The sequence below is a fragment of the Tursiops truncatus genome, chromosome 10 (assembly GCF_011762595.2).
Source record: "Tursiops truncatus isolate mTurTru1 chromosome 10, mTurTru1.mat.Y, whole genome shotgun sequence".
NCBI lineage: Eukaryota > Metazoa > Chordata > Mammalia > Artiodactyla > Delphinidae > Tursiops > Tursiops truncatus.
In genome coordinates this window covers 102,579,115-102,594,765 of record NC_047043.1, presented here as the reverse complement: position 1 = coordinate 102,594,765, position 15,651 = coordinate 102,579,115, and the positions used below count along the sequence as shown (strand labels likewise).

The window sequence follows — 15,651 nt, the reverse complement described above, 5'->3', positions numbered from 1 at the left end:
CCCTGCATCGGCAGGAGGACTCTCAACCACTGCGCCACCAGGGAAGCCCTGATCGTCTTTATAACTGCTGCCCTGAAGTCTTTGTTAAGTGTGGCATCTGGGTCCTCTCAGTGTCAGTTTATGTTGCCTGCTCGTTTTGCCTGTGATGGGTCACATTCTGTAGTTTCTTTGCATGCCTCATAATTTTTTTGTTAAAACGTAGATATTTTAGGTAACACAGTATACCAACTCTGGGTACTTGTCCCCTGTCCCCTCTCCAGAGCTTGTGTTCACCATTTTCTTGTTTATTTGTTTAGTGACTTGCTGGACGGTTTCAGAGAAGTGTCCTTCCCCTGCAGTGTGCAGCCAGTGAGGTCGCCCCCCAGAGAGCACAGCTGTGGGCTGTGCAGTCGCCCAGTGGCAGCCGGTGTACAGGGGCCTCTTCCTCTCCCGGTCTGCTCATCTGGCTGCCTCTGTCGTTATCACTTCACTGCTCCGCTCCACTCACTGCAGGCTGGCTGCTCTATTGTTTCCACCAGTACCCTGGGGCATAAACTGCTCCAAGGTCTGATCTGGTTAAATTCCTGTCTCTTTGCTCAGCCCTTGAGGTTTGTTCTTACTCAGAGGGCTCTTCCCTGGTTCTCTCTGGTAAACTAAATGACCTGTGGTCTATCTTATTGCTGCCATAGAGCTACCAGCCTCCTCTTAATTGTTCACCTCCAAAATCTACAGTGTTTTTGAGAATGTCCTTAGGATTGAACTTCTTCATACGGTTTCAAATAAAGTCAGTTCCGGGCTTCCCTGGTGGCACGGTGGTTGAGAGTCCACCTGCCGATGCAGGGGATGCGGGTTCGTGCCCCGGTCCGGGAAGATCCCACGTGCCGCGGAGCGGCTGGACCCATGAGCCATGGCCGCTGAGCCTGCACGTCCAGAGGCTGTGCTCCGCAACGGGAGGGGCCCCAACAGTGAGAGGCCCGCGTACCGCAAAAAAAATAAATAAATAAAGTCAGTTCCTCTGGGGAGTGTTTTGGAGCTCTCTGTTTTTATAGAATACCTCTTCCCCGGCCAAAATCTCTGAGCCACGGCCTCAGGCGCTGGGCCCCCTGCAGCAGCTGGGGCCAGGTGGAAGAGGTCCCGGGAGACTCAGCCTGCCACACCTGGGAAAGAGCCGTCACCTTACAAGAAGGGTAGGTGGGAGCCATACTCACAAAGAATGTGGCCTCTGAAACTCAGGGTCGGAGGGGATGCCGGCCTCCCCTCCTGGAGAGGTGCCCCATCCCTGGACTGCATTGCTGACCACACCTGCTTAGGCTGGAGGAGAGGGGAGAGTGGTTCACGGCTCAGGTGCCACAGACTCTCCTGAATAAATGTCTCTTCACTTGCTCTCTGCCCTTAGGAAAATTTACAGAGACTTTAAATTGTTGTTTTCTAATGATTTTCACCAGTTTTGTTTGTTTCCCTGAGAAGTTGTCGATAGGGCTCCTCATACTGGCCTTTGGTGGTGACTCTCACCACATACCTTTTTTTTTTTTTTGCGGTACACGGGCCTCTCATTGTCGTGGCCTCTCCCGTTGCGGAGCACAGGCTCCGGACGCGCAGGTTCAGTGGCCATGGCTCACGGGCCCAGCCGCTCTGCGGCATGTGGGATCCTCCCGGACCGGGGCACGAACCCGTGTCCCCTGCATCGGCAGGCGGACTCTCAACCACTGCGCCACCAGGGAAGCCCCTCACCTCATACCTTTTGAATACATTGTGTTTATGTTTTTATTATTCTTAAAAAATATGTCATTGTAATTTTGGTATCCTCTCTGACCCGCTAAGTAAAAAGAGATTTTTTTTTCAGCTTTTTCCCCCTAAAATTCTGTTCTAATATTTCTAGCTTTACTATGTCATAATTAGAGAATTCAGCCTGTATATTAGTTTTCTAGGGCTGCCATAACAAAGTACCCCGAGCCAGGAGGCTTAAACAACAGGGATGTATCGTCTCACAGTTCTGGAGGCTAGAAACCCGAGATCCAGGTGTCGGCAGTTCTGTGCTCCCTCTAACGGCTCTGGGGGACGACCTTTCCTTGCCTCTTCCAGCTTGTAGAGCATCACCCTGACCTGGGACTTGCCCTTTACATGGCATTTTTCCTGTGCATGTCTGTATCCAAGTTTCCCCTTTTATAAGGACACCATTGTCCCAACAACAACCTACCTTATTCCCAAATAAAATTACATTCTGTGGTACTGGGTGTTAGGATATCAACATATGAAATTGAGTGGGACACAATCCAACCCATGATAGCCTGTAAAAATTCTACTTTCTAAAATGGAGAATTTCTTTGTGACCTAGTATATGATACCTTCTTATAAATATTTCTTGGAGAGCCTAAAACAGTGATATTATTATTATTCAATAGACTTTATTTTTCAGAGCAGTTTTAGGTTCACAGAGGAATCGAATGGAAAGTATAGAGATTCCCATACATGCCCTGTCCCCCTCATAATGTCCCACATGTGTTACAGATGACACACCTACACTGGCATGTCATCATCACCCAAAGTCCATAGTTGGCATGAAAATTCACTCTTGCTGTTGTACATTCTGTGACGAGTGTAAAACAACATTTACCCAACATTGTGGTATCAGATGGAATGGATTCACTGCCCTAAGAATCCTCTGTGGACGAGGAAAAATCCCATTCATTTCTCCCTCCCCTGCAACCCCTGGCAACCACTGAGCTATTAAATGCCTCCAGAGTTTTGGCTTGTCCAGAATATCATTTAGTCATCATCATACAGTGTGTAGCTTTTTCAGATTGGCTTCTTTCACTTAGTAACATGCATTTAAGCTTCCTTCGTGTCTTTCCCTGGCTTCATGGCTCATTCCTTTTTAGAGCTGAATAACATTCCCCCGTCTGGAAGGACCACAGTTTATCCATCAGCTACTGAAGGACGTCTTGGTTGCTTCCAAGTTTTGGCAGTTATGAATAAATTGACCTTCCATGGCATTTTTCCTGTGCATGTCTGTATCCAGCCCCCTATGCAGGGTTTTATGTAGACATAAGTTTTTTACTCCTGCGGGTAAACACCAAGGAGCACGATTGCCAGATCATATGGTAATAGTGTGTTTAGCTTTGTAAGGAACCACCCAAAATGGCTACCCCGTTCTCGCGATGACGAGAGTTCCCGTGGCTCCACATCGCTGCCGGCACTTTGTTAAGGTTCTGGGTTTTGGCCGTTCTGTGGATGTGTAGGGGCGTCTCGTTGTTGTTTTAATTTAAATTTTCCTGATAACATATGATGTTGAGCATCTTCCCATGTGATCATTTGCCGTATGAATATCTTCTTTGGTGAGGTGTCTTTTCAGATATTTCGCCCGTTTTTTAATTAGGTTGTTTCCTTATTGTTGAGTTGTTTGCATGTTTGGGGTAATAATCCATTATCAGGTACATCTTTTGCAAATATTTTCTCCCCAAGGCAGTGATTTTTTAAAACATTAGTGGGGGAATGAAATTAGCATCAAAATCACTTTTGGAGGGGCTTCCCTGGTGGCGCAGTGGTTGAGAGTCCGCCTGCCGATGCAGGGGACACGGGTTCGTGCCCCGGCCCGGGAAGATCCCACATGCCGCCGAGCGGCTGGGCCCGTGAGCCATGGCCGCTGAGCCTGCGCGTCCGGAGCCTGTGCTCCGCAACGGGAGAGGCCACAACAGTGAGAGGCCCGCGTACCGCAAAAAAAAAAAAATCACTTATGGAGCCTTAACTGTTTAGAGAGAATGCAAGTGTCCTACTCCAAACCTTCTGAACCAGACCTTCACTGGTGCCGCTGGGCACAGGCAGTTCTACAGGCGTGGAGGCAGGTGCACAATGGCGATGGGGGGACTGGCTGATTAGTGGAGGGTTGGGGGAGGGCAGGTGTGGGGACTGACTGTTGGCTTGAATGGCTGGCTGCACAGAGAGGTTGCTGACTGAAATGGAGAACATGGGAGAGAAGCAGGTCTGGGGAAGCTGAGGAGCTCAGTTTCAAACATGCTGAGTTTGAGAGGCTGTAAGGCGTCCAAGTGGAGGTGCCGAGCAGGCCGAGGCGTGATAGATGGGTCTGGATGCAGGGAAGCTGGGCATGAGATAGAGATTGAGAAGATGGTGAGCCTGCAGATGGCATTTGAGGAGGTGAGCCGGGGTGAGATGACTGAGGGGACCGTGAATGGAGAAGAGAAGGGGGCCCAGAGTGCAGCCAGAGGCACTGGGTGTTGTAAGAGTGGAGGGAAGTGGGGCGCAAGGAGGTGGAGGAAGGGCAGTCAGGGAAGCGGGAGTGCAGTAGCAGAGGAGGAGACGTCAGCAGGGGCCTTGCGTCAAGTCTGCGCAGAGGTGACCCTGAGGTCTCATTGCACAGCAGCCCGGGAGGCTCAGTAGGCGCTGGCCACGTTGGGGAGGGTCCCTGCAGGTCCAGGAGGGTCAGTAGGCGCTGGCCACGTTGGGGAGGGTCCCTGCAGGTCCAGGAGGGTCAGTAGGCGCTGGCCACGTTGGGGAGGGTCCCTGCAGGTCCAGGAGGGTCAGTAGGCGCTGGCCACGTTGGGGAGGGTCCCTGCAGGCCTGGCATGGTGTGGGGGGTCGTGGAGTGTGGGGCGGCCAGGAGTCCAGGCATCCCCACAGGAGGGGTAATGCGTACTGGTTGGGGGCTTTCACCCTTCTCTCTGCGTCCCCACATGGTCGTCTGTGTCTCTGTGTGTCCTTGTCTCCTCTTCTCATGAGGACACAGGTCGTATTGGTTTAAGGCCACCCTAATGACCTCATTTAATTCAGTCACCCCTTTAAAGATTCTACATCCAGTATAGTCACATCTGAAGTCAGGGGTCAGGACTACAGCCTGTGAATTTGGGGAGACACAGTTCTGCCCACACCAGGGACCAAGGCGCGGTGAACCCGGGGGTGCCGAGGCCCTGGCACGTGGGCCCCGAGCTCTGGCCATGGGAGGACGGGCTGGAGGAGAGTGGCCGGACCCCTGCCTTGCCCTGGCACCGTGGCCATCCTTATCCCCCGCCCACTCCTCCCCCAGGCTCAGTGGTCGGCCAGAGACTCTCGGACCATCCCGACGTGCGGAAAATCGCGTTCACGGGCTCCACCGAGGTGGGAAAGCGTATCATGAAAAGGTAGGCGGAGTGAGTGGAGGGGCCAGCACTGCGGGGCCAATGGCCTCTGGTCCCGCGTGTGAAGCGGACAGTGCTGTGCGTGAGCTCGAGCCTGTGGCTGTCACAGGGTGGGGCCACTGCAGACCCTGGTTCCATGAGTGACGAGCCCTCGGTCAGGCCGGTGCAGCGGGGTGGGACCAGCGAGGGGCTGGGGCTTCACTGCGATCCAGGGCCACGAGCAAGCGCGGCTGCTGGGGACGAAGCTGCTCGGGATTGAGACGAGCTGTGAGCGCGAGGGACACAGATCTCGGAAACTTAGCAGAGTAGAGCATCGCGACAGTTTCTATATAGGTTACCAGTTGAAATGATATTATTATTAATGGGCTTAAATAGAATTAATTTTACTGGATTCTCTTGAGCTTGCTTTTAATGTGGCCACTAAACAAAAATTACCGTGTCCTGCGGCTGGTATGGGAGGCATTTGCCCTCTCCTGCTGACCAGCGCTGGCCGAGGGCCGCTCCCCGCCTAGTGCTTGGACGTCAGCCTCAAACCCGCTGGGTCGTGTTGCTGATTTATGATACGACGTGGGCCGAGCTCTGACCCTTCCAGGCCTGTTTCCCCCGGTCCCGTGAAGGAAGTTGGCATGTCAGTGGTTCTGGTCCAGGCTGCTGACGAGCTTGGAGAGGTCGATGGGGCCGGACCCCAGGGCAGCAGCTGTAGCTCTGGCTGCCCCAGGCCTCGCAGGGTGCCTGAAACCCCCCGCCAGTGCAGCTGAATTTCTGGGGTGAGGTCTGGGCAGACGTCTGCACTTTGAGTGACAGGTGCAAAGGGAGAGGAGCTGGGGCTGCTGTGCAGTCTGACCTGCAGGGTCTCCAAGCCCTTTCTCTGAGGACACCTGACCGCGGTGACTGCTGTGCTCCGAGGGTCACGCATGGGACCTCCCGGGACGGTCCAGCTGTGGCGGGGCATCTCCATGGGGATTAAAGCTGCACCCTGCCCCTGCCCTGGCTCCCACAGGCCTCTCTGTACCCCTCAACCCTGAGGTGGGGGCCATGTGCCCCTTCTTGAATGGGCACCACACGGGTGCCCATCAGAGTGGCTCTGCGTGGCCTCCTCTTGGGGTCAGGCCTGAAGACAGCGAGGCTGACCTGGAGGATCGTCTGCAAGGGGAGGGGTGCAGGGGTGCCCGTGGGAGCAAGGCCTGGGGCAGGGCTGGGCTGGGGTGCTGGGCTAGGAAGGTGGCAGGGAGCTGGGGAAAGCGGGGGGACGAGGGGAGAGTGATGGGGGAAGGCGCGGCCTGGGTCACACGGGGCTCCCCCCAGCCCGGACCCTCCACCGTCCTTTTGAGTGAAGCGTGCTCTGGAGCTGCTCTCGTCCCTCACCTGGCTCTCCCCCCACCACCCCGTGTCCCGGGCTCCGGGACCCAGCTAGCCAACTCTGTTCCCTTCAGCTGTGCCCTGAGCAACGTGAAGAAGGTCTCCCTGGAGCTGGGCGGGAAGTCTCCCCTCATCATCTTTGCTGACTGCGACCTCCGCAAGGCCGTGCAGATGGTGAGGGCCATGGAGGGCGGGGGCCGGGGCTCAGGGTCCACGGGCAGACGCACAGGCATCCTGGACCGCAGAGAAGGAAGGAAGAGGCCTTGGGGCCAAGGAGTGGCATGTACCTTACAGAACAGACCCCCAAGAAGTTTCACAACTGCAGGGATAACTGCAGTCGGCTTCAAAGATGGGGAAACGTGAGCCAGGGTTCCGTCTGTTGTGAAATCAGCACGGCCAAGTTTCCTGTCGCACAGAGAAGCAAGCAGAGCCCTGGGCACTTGGGCGGGACCTTGCTGGCAGCGGCCGCCCGCACTTGCCCAGCGCCGCCATGGACTCGCTGGGCAGCGTCGGGAAGTCACTTAGCCCTTCTGGGCCTTGCGCTCTCACCGGGACGATGGGGGAGGATGGGCATACGGGATTCAGCTGTCATGGCTGAAGGGCGTGGACCACGTGGCAGGTGCGGTGGGTCAGTAGTCCTGACACTGTCACTGTCGTCACCACACCTCTGCACACCAGGGGGAGCAGGCCGGTCAGGCCACGCTCAGCCAGGTGCCCAGACACCCCCACCCCATCCAAGTGCTGCTGTGCCGCCGAGGAGTGAGCCCGGCACCGCGTGGAGGGGCTGCAGCCTCCTTAGAGGGGAGACCGAGGGAGACTGTCGGCCGAGCAGAGGCCGATGCTGCCAGGCCGCAGGCCTGTGTGTGTCTCTGGGCAGTGCAGTCGCAGCTTCTTCCAGGAGAGCTGAGCCTGAATGGCTCCCCAGGTCCAAAGAGCAGGCTCCCTGGGGCCTCTGAGGACGTTTATTCGGGACTCGGGCCTGGGCAGGCACCATCCCTCCCGAGAGGCCCACCCCTGCCGCCTGCTTCAGGGCGCAGACCCCGTCTCCAGGCTCAGCTCCAGGAGCACAGTCCTGAGCCCCGTCATGCCCGGGAGCCCACCCAGCCTGCGGGGTGTCCAGGCTCCCCCACTGCACGCCCGCTCGTGCTCTCCCCGCTGGCCTGGTCCCCCAGCGGCCTCACTTCCTGCTTGTTCCCCTGTGGCCGCTCGTCTCCGGGGATGGTGCCCAGTGCTGGTGAGCCTGGATGGCCGCAGGAGGTCAGGACACCTGCCTCCTTCCCCTTCCCGACGAGGGGGCACCGGGGCCCAGTGGGGGCTGGGGACTGGCGCCCGGGGGTTGTAACCCAGCCCTGTCACCTCTTCTGCGAAGGGAATGAGCTCTGTCTTCTTCAACAAAGGCGAGAACTGCATCGCCGCCGGCCGGCTCTTCGTAGAGGACTCGATTCACGACCAGTTTGTGCAGAGGGTGGTAAGTTGTGCCGCAGGGCCTGGGAACTGCCCACTCACCGGGTACAGGGCCTTGGCAGGCAGAGCCAGGGCCGGGCCAGGCGCTATCCACCTGGTCGGGGGCGCTGTGACAAGTCTTCCCTGGTTTTTATTATTTCGGCGAGAAACGGCAACCCCGCGGCTCCCCTGACGTGAGCAGCGGGGCCCATGTTCGGGCGGGGCCCTCCCGGTGCAACCCGGGCGAACAGACATGGGGCCGGGCCAGGGGGAGTCCGGGTGCAACCCCTGCACGCCGCTCCATCTGCCCACCTTGTCACGGGGCGTCATTGTCTTGTTTCCCCACCCCGTGGCCTGTAGCTCCTCCGTCTGGGAGGTCGGGTGCAGGACCTCCCTGTGCTGCCCCCGCGCGCGCCCCCCCCAACTCCCACCTCTCTGCACGTCTGCGTCATCCCAGCCCCCGGCACCAGGCCCAGGTCTCCTTGCACGGAGGGTGCAGTGGGGGCTGCAGCCTGGAAGGCAGGTTTGGAACCAGAATATGGTCCCAGGAGTCAGAGCCCTGCGTGTGGACTTTCTTCAGGGGCCAGCGGTTGGTTGCTGAAAAGGCATACGTGGGAGGCGGGTCAGGCGGCGACTGGTCAGGAACCACGGCACCGGGCGACCCTGACGGGGAGGACCTTTGCAGGTGGAGGAGGTGGGGAAGATGAAGATCGGCAGCCCCCTCGACCGGGACACCAGCCACGGGCCACAGAACCACCAGGCCCACCTCCAGAAGCTGGTGGAGTACTGCCAGCGCGGCGTGAAGGAAGGGGCCACGCTGGTCTGTGGTGGGAACCAAGTCCCCCGGCCAGGTCAGTCAGCCCTCCTGGCCACGTGGGCAAGCCAAGGCAGCAGTGGCATGGCCTCCGGGGCAGGCGTCGCAGGGCCAGGCGCCTAGGCTCCAGCCCCCAATCCGGGACGTCGGGGATGGGGGGCACCTTGGCTATTTGGACACCTGCCAGGTCAGGTGTGGGGCTGGTAAGATGAGGCCCTGGTTGCCCAAGCATCTCCGCATCCTTGAAACTCTTTCCTCCCATGGATCCATGGTGCTGGATTTCATGGTTTGCCTATCTTTGGCCATCACTCCTCCATGGCCACTCTTGGCCGGAAACCCCCTCTCCGCCTGTCCCTTAAATGTAGGGAGAGCCCCGGGTCTGTCCTGAGCTTGGACACTTTCCCTGGGGGGTCTCTCACCCTGCAGCGGCTCAGACCCGCCCAGGACTTGTCTCCTCACCCAGACTCCTGAGCCCTGGACCCCTCCGCTTGCACGTCACCCAGGCCCCTGAGTCTCAGTGGTGCCAAGTCCACCCTGTCACAGCATCCCCAGCCCTGACCTGACCCCAGACACACACCTGCCCCTCTAGAATCTTCGGTCCGATCCAGTCACCGAGCCCGAGAAGCCGGAGCAGCAGGTTCGGACGATCTGGGCTGCTCCCCCTGTCAGGCACACGTCTGTTTCCTACACCCTCACCATCCAACCCTTGGTGCCGGCACCGAGCCTCATGCCAGCCTGTCCGCCCGATGGCGTGAAGGAGGGAAGGAGGGAACGGATTCCAGGCTCCTCCCTTTCTTGACTCCAGCTCTTAATTAACTGCCCGATTCTCTCAAACCTGGAGATCGCCCCCGCCACCATCGTGCCGACTCTCCCCTGAGTCTGGACCGGAGCGGGGGTCCCGGGGGCCTCCTGAGCCCCCAGTCATGCATTTATGCGGCTGCCGCGTCTGGCTGTGTGTCTCCCGTGCTGAAACCCTCCCACGGTGAGCGCCACCACAGAGGCAAGCTCACCCCGGCGCGTCTCCCCACCTGTGTCCAACCTGCGGCCCTTAACTCTCCCTCCGAGTACGCCCGGCGTCTTCCTGCTCGTGTGCTGGCTGCTCCTCCACTTGCAGGTGCCTCCTGAGCGTCCCCACCTGGTGACCTCATCACTCAGGTGACCTCGGCCTCAGGCCATGGTGCTCCCGCAGGTCTCGGGCGTTCCTGGGCACCTCGTGCCTGCACAGAGCTTATGTAGCCACTGTGCCACCGCTGTCTGCTTGCCCTCTTCCCTGCCCCCACGAACTTGGGCTTCCACGAAGCCAGCGTCTGGGGCTGACGTGACGTGAAGGCACCTTTGCAGAGCAGCTAGGGCTGCAGCACCCAGGAACCGTGGGGCCCGCTCCCCACCACCCCCTAGCCTGAGGGCCCCCATGGGGGACAGTGCTGTGAATACAGGCTTCTCCCAGTGGCCCGCCCACCTGGAGGCCAGAGGATGAGGGACTCCGGGCATGCAGCCCTCCTTCCCGGGGCCCGGCACGCAGCCGGGACGGAGGTGTGGGCGGAGACTGGCCACCCCGGAGCACGGGGACCTGGGGGCACATTTCCTTTGCAGGCACGGTGAATACAGGCCACACCCCAGGGGTCAACAGGTGTTGATACACAACTCATGTTTTAGAAACTGTAATTACTGTTGAAATATAGTTTATAAAAATACGGAATATTTTATTAAAGAAACTGTAATTACTGTTAAAATATAGTTTATAAAAATACGGAATATTTTATTAAAGAAACTGTAATTACTGTTAAAATATAGTTTATAAAAATACGGAATATTTTATTAAAGATAAAATTTTTTTTTGTTCTTCTGAACACTGGAGGTAGAAAATTTCAAGTCTCTTGGTTTTCCCTAAATCAGGCCAAACTAAAGTTTAGTCCAGCGGGTCTCAGGGCCCGCGGCTCTATGTCCAGAGGAGAAGTAGTCAGAGAACGCCTTTCTGCCGCCAGAAATGGTTTTGTGGGGCAGCCAGGGCCTGTGGGGCGGCAGTCGGGATGGGAGGTGTGTCTGGCCGAGAGCACAGGCCCCTACCCCCGGGCAGGCAGTGCCCACCCCGCAGGGTCAGGAAGGATGGGGAGGCTGTCCTGGGAGGACCTGTCCACCAGGATCTCTGTCCAAGCCCCGCTCCACGGGGCCGATGGAGGGCCTTCCGGAGGCTGCACTGGCCGAAGGATCCAGATGTGCTTTCAGACTAAAGGTCACTAGAAAAACCCAGGTTTCGTCCGGCTGCGAGCTGCAGCCCTGGCGGTGGACAGACCAGCTCCTAGCATCACCTCACTGTGCTTACAGCACTAGTTGAAAGGCTGTGAGGGTCAGGACTCGTGCGCCTGGGGCAGGAAAGCCACCCACAGTGTCACGAACTCCTCTGTCTCCACCACAGGTTTCTTCTTCGAGCCGACCGTCTTCACGGACGTGGAGGACCACATGTTCATAGCCCGGGAGGAGTCCTTCGGGCCCATCATGATCATCTCTCGGTTTGCCAGTGGGTAGGGAGCCCACTTATGGCTCATGACAGCCTGACTCTTGCCCTTGTTACTGGGGTCTTCACGTGAGCTGCGAGGCCGGGAGGGGAGCTCAGACGGGTGGGGGCTGTGGACGCAGCCTGGACCCCGCAGACTCCTCGCAGCCGCGGGGGTGGGGACCCCAGGGGACCGCAGGGCGGCTGGGCCCACCAGGAGTGTCCTCCGTGTCTCTCTGGGCGTCTCCACGGCGTGCTGGGTTCAGCCCTGAGCACCCACGGCTGCGTCATGAGCCAGCCAAACCTCAGTGGCCGGAATAGCAACCGTTGTTTGTTTCGCTTGTGAATCTGCAGTTTGGTCAGTGGGGCTGACCGGTCTGTGCCCTGTGCCGGCCGTGTCGGGCTCCCCCCTGGGGCGGGGGGCGCAGGTCTCTCTGGGTCCCACGTCCAGGGCTGGACCCTTGCCCTCCTCACGGAGGCCCTCCTGGCTTTTCCCTGCAGCGACGTGGATGCGGTGCTGTCTCGGGCCAACGCCACAGAGTTCGGCCTGGCCTCTGGCGTCTTCACCAGGGACATCAGCAAGGCCCTGTACGTCAGCGACAAGCTAGAGGCGGGCACCGTGTTCGTCAACACGTACAACAAGACCGACGTGGCTGCCCCCTTCGGAGGCTTCAAGCAGTCGGGATTTGGCAAAGACCTGGGTAACCTGATCGTGCCCGCTTTCATTTATCCATTCAACAAACGTCGGTTAGAGCCCGCTCGGTCCCAGGGGCCAGGGGTGGAGCTGACGAGATGGCTGCTCACTTCTTGCCGGGAGGGGATCGGTGATAAGTGGGGCTGGAAGCCAGATCCTGCTGGAAGCCGTCCAGCAGAGCGATCTGAACAGGAGGCTGGAGGGTGGCTTTAGCTGGGGGCCAGGTGGGCCTCCCTGAGGAGGTGTCCTCTGGGCTGAGACCTGAGTGGCTGGAGGAGCTGCCGTGAAGGCCCAGGTTCGTGCATTCCTGCCAGAGGGGACGGTGGGTCCTGAGGGAACCAGCTTTGGTTTTGGAGCTGCAGAGAGAGGCCGAGTACTGGAGTGGGCCCAGGGGCGGGCAGGAGGCCAGGGAGGCAGGCAACGGCCGGATTGCGGGACCTGGGACCACGGTCAGGGCTGGGGCTTCAGAGAGGGGAACCTGTGGGGGCCGAGCGTGCCCGATGTGGTGACGTGAGTCCCAGTGTAGAGACGGTGTCATCGGGCCTGCCTGCCCAGGGAAGAGGACTTCTGCCTGGCACCCCTCTTTCCCTGGCTGCTCTGTAATGTAGGCTGGGTCCCACTCCCCGCATCCCGCCACTGTGGAAGCCAGAAGCTGGGGGTTAGGACCAGTCGGGGATCAACTCTGACGTCAGGCTTGCAGCGGGGCAGGGGGGTGCGAAGGTGCAGGAGAGCACAATGCTCTTCTCAGCTACGGGGCCAACGGGGTCATGAGACCACAGCGCTGCCGGGACCGTGACGTTGCTCCCGGGCTCGCGGTGTCTTGCAGGAGAGGCGGCTCTGAATGAGTACCTGCGGGTCAAGACGGTTACCTTCGAGTACTGAGGAGGGCCTCAGGATGTGTCCGCGGCTGTGGGCTCGCCCCCCGCAGTGCACAGCCCCTCCCTGAACGTGGTGGAGGCCTCCTGCCTGCACCCCTGTCCCCATCTGGGACCCCCATCCTGTCCCGTCAGCGCGGCCGTCGTCTCGGGCAGAAAGCGGCCCTGTGCGAATAAAGGTTCTGGCTGGCACCCTGCGTCCCGGCGCGTCTGTGTGCCCAGGCCCTCCGAGCGGGTCCTGCTCTCGGGCCAGCTGGCCGGGCTCGGGAGAGCCAGGCGCCCTCCTGGGCGGGGTGTCGGCTCCCGCCTCAGAAACCGGGTGCTGAGATGAAGTTAGGACGCACGTCTGTTGGGGTGACCCCGGGAGACGCCAGGGAGGAAGCAGGCTGGGCCGCGGACACCTCCCCAGCAAGTGGCTGGACCCTCCCCCCATGCCGAGCAGACCCGTCCACGGCCCCCCGATGGCCGTCCTCCCCCTTCGCCCTGCCTGTGTCTTCCGGGGCCCGGCGGCCTCCCCGCTTCTCCTGGCCCCCGCCATGCGGCCTTCCTCTCCGTCCGTCCGGCCCTCAGCGTCCCGACCTCCCTGGGGAGTGGCAGAAGAGCCATGAGGAGCGGGTTCCTTGCTCCCTAGACGCTAACCTGCACACACCCTCCCTGCCCCCGCCCCGCGTGTGGGTCACTTAACCCTTCCCCTGGCCCACGGTTTCACCTGTTTATAAACCAGGGGGCTGAGTGGACGTCGTTGTTCTCAGATCCCAGGAGCGAGGACCTCGGACACGCCTGCCAGCAGAACAGCCCAGCAACTCCGAGCAGGCAGGGGTCCCAGACTCGCTCTGGGGCTGGTCTGGGCCCCGGGCCCCGCTCCGCCTTGGGGCGGCCTCTCTCCCTGTGTCCTCTCTTCTCCCCCGACCTTCTTAGGGGTCAGGAAGAACCAGCAACCCCGCCTCGAGGGGCGACGCAGCCCCGGAGCCAGACCCCGCCCCATGCCCACCTGCCTACCCGAGGCAGGGCCAGCCCCCCAGTCTGGTGCCAGCTCTCCAGTCTCATGGCCCACAGAGGGGAGAAATGTGTTTCGTCTCTGGACTCTGTCCCCTGCCTGGGGCCATTCGTGAGGACCCACGGTGGAGGGGACCGGCCCTGTCTGAGGGGACATGGACCTGCCTTATTATCTCCTAACTGGAGTGACACTCCCACTCCTGCCCCTTTGCTGGGTCCCCGTTGCTTCGCCTCCAACCCCCCGACCCCAGGGCCAGGGCTTCCACAGCAGAGTCCGGGCTCTGCAGCCGGCTTGGCCCTCAGCGGCTGCTCTCCTGCCCCCTTGCTAGGTGGGAGCCTGCAGGGTCCCCAGGGGTCGGCCTGGATTCCCTGAAAACAGCCCCGCAGGCAGAAGAGCAGGCAGGGCCTGGAGCACAGCCCGTCCTCGCCCAGGTCGAGCTAGGAAACACCTTCCTCCCCGTGGCCCAGGGCTTGGCTGGCCGGGCGACTAAGCTGCACTTGAGAATTCTGGTTCAGGTGCGAGGCAGCGCCTGGCTTTGTCCTGAATCCTGTCTCCAGAAGGGATTCAGGAATCCTTCAGAAGCCACAGGCAAGTGTATAAGAAAAGCACCCAGTTCTCCCGCCTGGGTCTGTCTCTCCAGTGAGGCTCCTTCACTTCCACACAGAACAGGTCACTTCTGGTCACTAGATGTCGGGGGGCTGGTCCCGTGACACCAGCTGAGTGTCCTGCAATTTAACCAAATTCTGCCACTGCTGCCCAGAGCTGGTGTCAGACCCCACAGATTGAGGGCTCAGCCCCACAACACTGCTCCCCGGGTGCCCATCCCAAGCAGGGCCCCCAGGTTACCTCTAACTTCTGTCTGACGTGGCTACACAGCAGAGGCTCCCACGACCCCCTCCTTGGGTTCAGTCCATTTGCTAGAGCAGCTCACGGAACTCAGGGAAACACCTACATGTATCAGTTCATTAAAGGACGTGATAAAGGAAACAGATGAACGGCGGAGTACGTAGGGCGAGGCCTGGGAGGGTCTGAGCACGGGAGCTTCTGTCCCATGGACTTGGGGGTGCCACCCTCCCGGTGTGGCTGTGCTCAGCCCCTGGACCCTGTCCTGTTGGGGTATTTTGTGCCGCCTTCGTGTAAGCGTGATCCATCATTAACTCCATTCACGGCCCCTCTCCCCTCTCTGGAGGATGGTGGGGGGCGGGAGAGGAGCTGAGAATCAGAAGCTTCTCATCCTGGCCTCATCTTTCTGGTGACCAACCCCACCAGGAGCCCCCGAGAGTCGCCTCAGTGAACAAAAGATGTTCCCAGTGTTCTTATCATTTAGGAAATTACAAGGGTTCAGGGGCTCTGTGCCAGGAGCTGGGGCGGAGAAAACATGTATTTTCTAGTAGCGCTCAGAGGGGACCCGCCAGCAGCCCTTTACATGGAGACGGTGAACTTGCCCCTCCCTTTTTATAATGTTTAAATGCATTTGTCCTCACCGAGTTGACAGAGGAGTTCAAGGCAGCTTAGAAAAATAATACAATTAACATATGCGTGGGTGAATCAGGGCAGAGAAGGGCGCTAGGAAGGTGAGCAGGAACGCGGTGGCGCCCACACTGCCTGCAGGGAAACCCTATCCGCTTCTAAAGCTGGAGCGCAGTTTAGTCAGGGCTTTCCAGCTGCCGAGAGTGCGAGGAAACCTGATCAGTGGCCTAATTCGCGGGGTCTGTGCGACAGAAACAAGCTTGTGTTTCTGGAGAAGAGAATGGAATTCATCTCACGAGTCCTCCTAAAACACATTTTACAATGTGATGACCGCTGTCTTACATGATTTTACACAGGGTGGTGATGAAATTAAATTCGTATTTTAAGGCAAGACAAG

General features: G+C 59.1%; 1 protein-coding gene across 1 annotated transcript in view; it reads left to right on the top strand.

Moving 5' to 3' along the window:
• Window positions 1-13,301, top strand: part of ALDH1L1 (aldehyde dehydrogenase 1 family member L1) — a 99,113-nt gene extending 85,812 nt beyond the window's left edge. The window contains exons 17-23 of the mRNA XM_073787801.1: window positions 5,018-5,111; window positions 6,542-6,641; window positions 7,837-7,935; window positions 8,596-8,761; window positions 11,141-11,246; window positions 11,720-11,919; window positions 12,739-13,301. Of these exons, the coding sequence (XP_073643902.1) occupies window positions 5,018-5,111; window positions 6,542-6,641; window positions 7,837-7,935; window positions 8,596-8,761; window positions 11,141-11,246; window positions 11,720-11,919; window positions 12,739-12,794 (821 nt within the window). The 3' untranslated portion in view covers window positions 12,795-13,301. The remainder of the gene's footprint in view (window positions 1-5,017; window positions 5,112-6,541; window positions 6,642-7,836; window positions 7,936-8,595; window positions 8,762-11,140; window positions 11,247-11,719; window positions 11,920-12,738) is intronic.
• Window positions 13,302-15,651: the final 2,350 nt, after the last annotated feature.